The sequence below is a fragment of the Tupaia chinensis genome, unplaced genomic scaffold, assembly GCF_000334495.1.
Source record: "Tupaia chinensis unplaced genomic scaffold, TupChi_1.0 Scaffold000303_1, whole genome shotgun sequence".
Lineage (NCBI taxonomy): Eukaryota > Metazoa > Chordata > Mammalia > Scandentia > Tupaiidae > Tupaia > Tupaia belangeri.
In genome coordinates this window covers 1,046,106-1,049,357 of record NW_006159793.1, presented here as the reverse complement: position 1 = coordinate 1,049,357, position 3,252 = coordinate 1,046,106, and the positions used below count along the sequence as shown (strand labels likewise).

The 3,252-nt window shown below is 53.6% G+C and overlaps 1 protein-coding gene across 1 annotated transcript in view; it reads right to left on the bottom strand.

Moving 5' to 3' along the window:
* Positions 1 to 1,849: 1,849 nt before the first annotated feature.
* The window catches only part of ARHGEF37 (Rho guanine nucleotide exchange factor 37), a 32,823-nt gene continuing 31,420 nt past the window's right edge, over positions 1,850 to 3,252 (bottom strand). Inside the window, exon 12 of the mRNA XM_006150878.2 lies at positions 1,850 to 2,418. Coding sequence (XP_006150940.1) covers positions 2,209 to 2,418 — 210 coding nt within the window. The 3' untranslated portion in view covers positions 1,850 to 2,208. The remainder of the gene's footprint in view (positions 2,419 to 3,252) is intronic.

The window sequence follows — 3,252 nt, the reverse complement described above, 5'->3', positions numbered from 1 at the left end:
AAAAGGGAAAAAGGCACATGACGGAGAGCCCCCGGGAGGACATACAGGCCATTCTCCACCTTCTCCAGATGCAGTGACCCTCCAGTGACTTCTCATCTCATCCCCTGGTCTAGAAGAAACCATAACCGACAGACTACGGAATACATTTTTATTTTCCCTTTATGAAATGGACTTTTTTCAAATGTATTTCATTTTTCTCCCTTATGCTGACAAGAACATCCAATTTTGCTCAGGTCCCTTGTAATGGCACTTAATAAATATACATTCTGGGACCCGACAGAACAGGCTGTCCTATTTCAAACTGCCTCAGAGTGCCAGAGTGAAACCGCTAGTCAGTGCTCAGATGGGCACATCCTCACGGTCCCTGGCCTTCTCCGACCCCAGGTCTGTCTGTCACTGCAGCAGTCTAGGACACAGCTCCTCACCCGGTTCACAGTTAGAAGCACTTGGGGAACTTCCTCAATTCCGAGCCCCCCCCCCCCCAGGCTGATTACATCCGCCTTGGTGTGGGGTCCTGGCCTTCATCACAGTCTAAGGCTGCCCTGTGAACAGTCACGGTGGGAGTCCTGAGCTGGAGTCCCAGCACACATCAGCCCCAGTTCGCACTGGGGCCCCACAAGTGGATTTCCTATTCCTGATCTCTCCCCTCATGCACCCCGATTTTATCAGAAATCTGTGCAGAAAAGAGAAAGGAAAGTGAGTCAAGAGCGTCTTGTAAAGTGAATTGGGCGCTGGGAAAGGGATCGTGGGGCTAGTTTCTCGAGTATGCGGTCTCTACGCTTTTGCTAGCCTGAGGAGGCAAGTTACAGACCGACAGGGACGTGGGTCCAGGCCCTTCAGCACCCGGAGCCGACAGCCTGAGGCACTGCGGGAAGAGCATAGAGATGGTCTTGGAACTCCATCCCGGCTGGCCCTGCGGCGCACACCTCTGACTTGGGTTGGTGAGTTGTAGGAAGCTCACACTGAATCACGTCCCCTTTCTGTGAATCTTGCCATTTATCTTGGCCCAAGGTGGCAGACTAGAGACGAGGATCCAGCTCGGACCGCAGCCAACATGGGCCCAATCACGCACGGGGAAACTGTTTAGGAGGAGCTTCAACGTCCAGGTTCTAGAAACAGATGACTTGCTCACCAGGTTCACGAGACTGGCTACCTAGAACGCAGTGCCGAGGAGGACCCTGAGGAAAGGACACCACGTGCACCGTCCACCACCATGGGTGTGGCAGTGGGGACGGGCAGCATGGATGCTTCCATGTGCCAGCCTCGCCAGCTGATGGCCGGGGCCATCCTGAGGCCACTGCCCTCCACCATGGGCGTGGCAGTGGGGACGGGCAGCATGGACGCTTCCATGTGCCAGCCTCACCAGCTGATGGCCGGGGCCATCCTGAGGCCACTGCGTGCATTTAAGTTTTTATCACACGTCACGGTTTACCAGAGCTCCCACATCCTTGCTGCACCTCGTTCTCACAACCCTGAGCTGGATCTTTCTGGGTGAGAAAACTGAGGTGTCTGAGTCCCCCAGACACCTGACATCATTTCCATAGCCGCCTCTCAACCCTCAGAGACAACTGGAGACCAACCACCTGGGGTTTCCCTCCCCATCCCCTTCCATCTAGAAACAGGAAAACAAGCCATTACCTCACCTCCTCCAGCCACCAGGCCTTTAATCACCTACTTGGCCGAATGTCCTCTCTGATTTGCATGGGCTTTTGTCCAGAGAAAGTCTCACGAACCCAACCTAACACCGTCAGAAGCCTCTTGTCCCTGGGCAGCCTCTGCATTTGTCTACACCACATATTCTAGAACGGTGACTCAGTCACACCACACCCAGCCTAACCAGGAGGGCATTCCCTTCCTGCCACCACACACACAGGTAACATTCCTCGGAGTGACCCACTCCCATGAGAGGCTAGATGGGGATGCAGGTGAGACTGAGGGTAAGCTACAGTGAGTCCCAGCCAACTCGCTGTGACCTGCATGTTGCCACCCCAGGTGGAAATGACTGCTTATACAGATGACACAAGTGGCCCTGGTGTGGCCTTTTGGGCCCACCCACACCAAGCACTCTCCAAGGACCACCCACTGCTTCTGGTACCTTCTGGGGGCCTTTCACCTACCCTGCTTAATCTTCCCTTCCACCCCTACCTTTGCTTTTCTTCCTCTCCCCCCAGGTTCATTGCCTCTGAGCACAGGCTCCAAGGAGACACCCTAAGAGGTGAGACTCCAGCCCCACGGAGCTGGGCTAGGAGCCCTGGCCAGGAAACTGGAAGGCACATAGCCCCTCTGTCCATTCACTTCCACCAGGCTCCATTCCGGGTTTCCCTTCTTGTCCTGGGCCTCCAGGAGGGTCACAGGCTGGCCTGCCTGCAGGCTCACCTCCTGGCTGCTTCTGGCCAGGAATGGGTATGCGGCCACCACCTGAAACACAGGAAGCAGATGGGGAGGCTCAGGAGGGCAGCAAACTGCACCCAGAAACTGTTCCCATCCCCCCCGCCTCTGGTCCCCACTGCCGTTGCTAATGGTGAGAGCACCCTCCAATGACAAAGGTTCACCATCACCCAGCCCACCGTGCCAGCTCACTCAGTCCCTGCTAGGACCCCATTGAGCTACTTCCTCCTCGAGGGCTCTGTCCCTGCAAAGCCAGCCCCTTGGAGGCTCCCCATCATTTTTCCTCCTGAGATATAATTCACTTACCAGCACAGTCGCCTGCCAAAGTGTACAATTCAGCATTTTTAGTGTGTTCACAAGGCTGTATCCTCATCACTATCTAATTCCAGAATGTTTTCATCATCTCCAAGAGAAACCCATACCAGTGAGCAGTCACTGTCATTCTCCCCTCCCCTCAGCCCTGCAACCACTAACCCATGTTCCGTTTTCATGGAGTTGCCTATTCTGGGCATTTCCTATAAATGACATCAAACAACATGTGGCCTTTTGTGACTGGCACCTTCCCTTCAGCATGATGTGCCCAGGGCTCACCCACATGGCAGCATGCATCAACACTTCATTGCTTTTCATGGCAGAGTAATATTCCGCTGTATAGATATATAGGAATGTTATCTGGCTCAGGGCTACCTTTCCATCCCTTTGGACGGAGAAAGTCAGTGGAGATGAATGTCTCCAAACTTATACGGATGTCATTTGAGCTGCTGCTACTTTGGGGCTCTCATGAATAATGCTCCCATGAACATGTCCATGTTTTCCACTGCCTTTTCTCTCTCTTTTTTTTTTTTTTTTTTTTTTTTTTTTTAG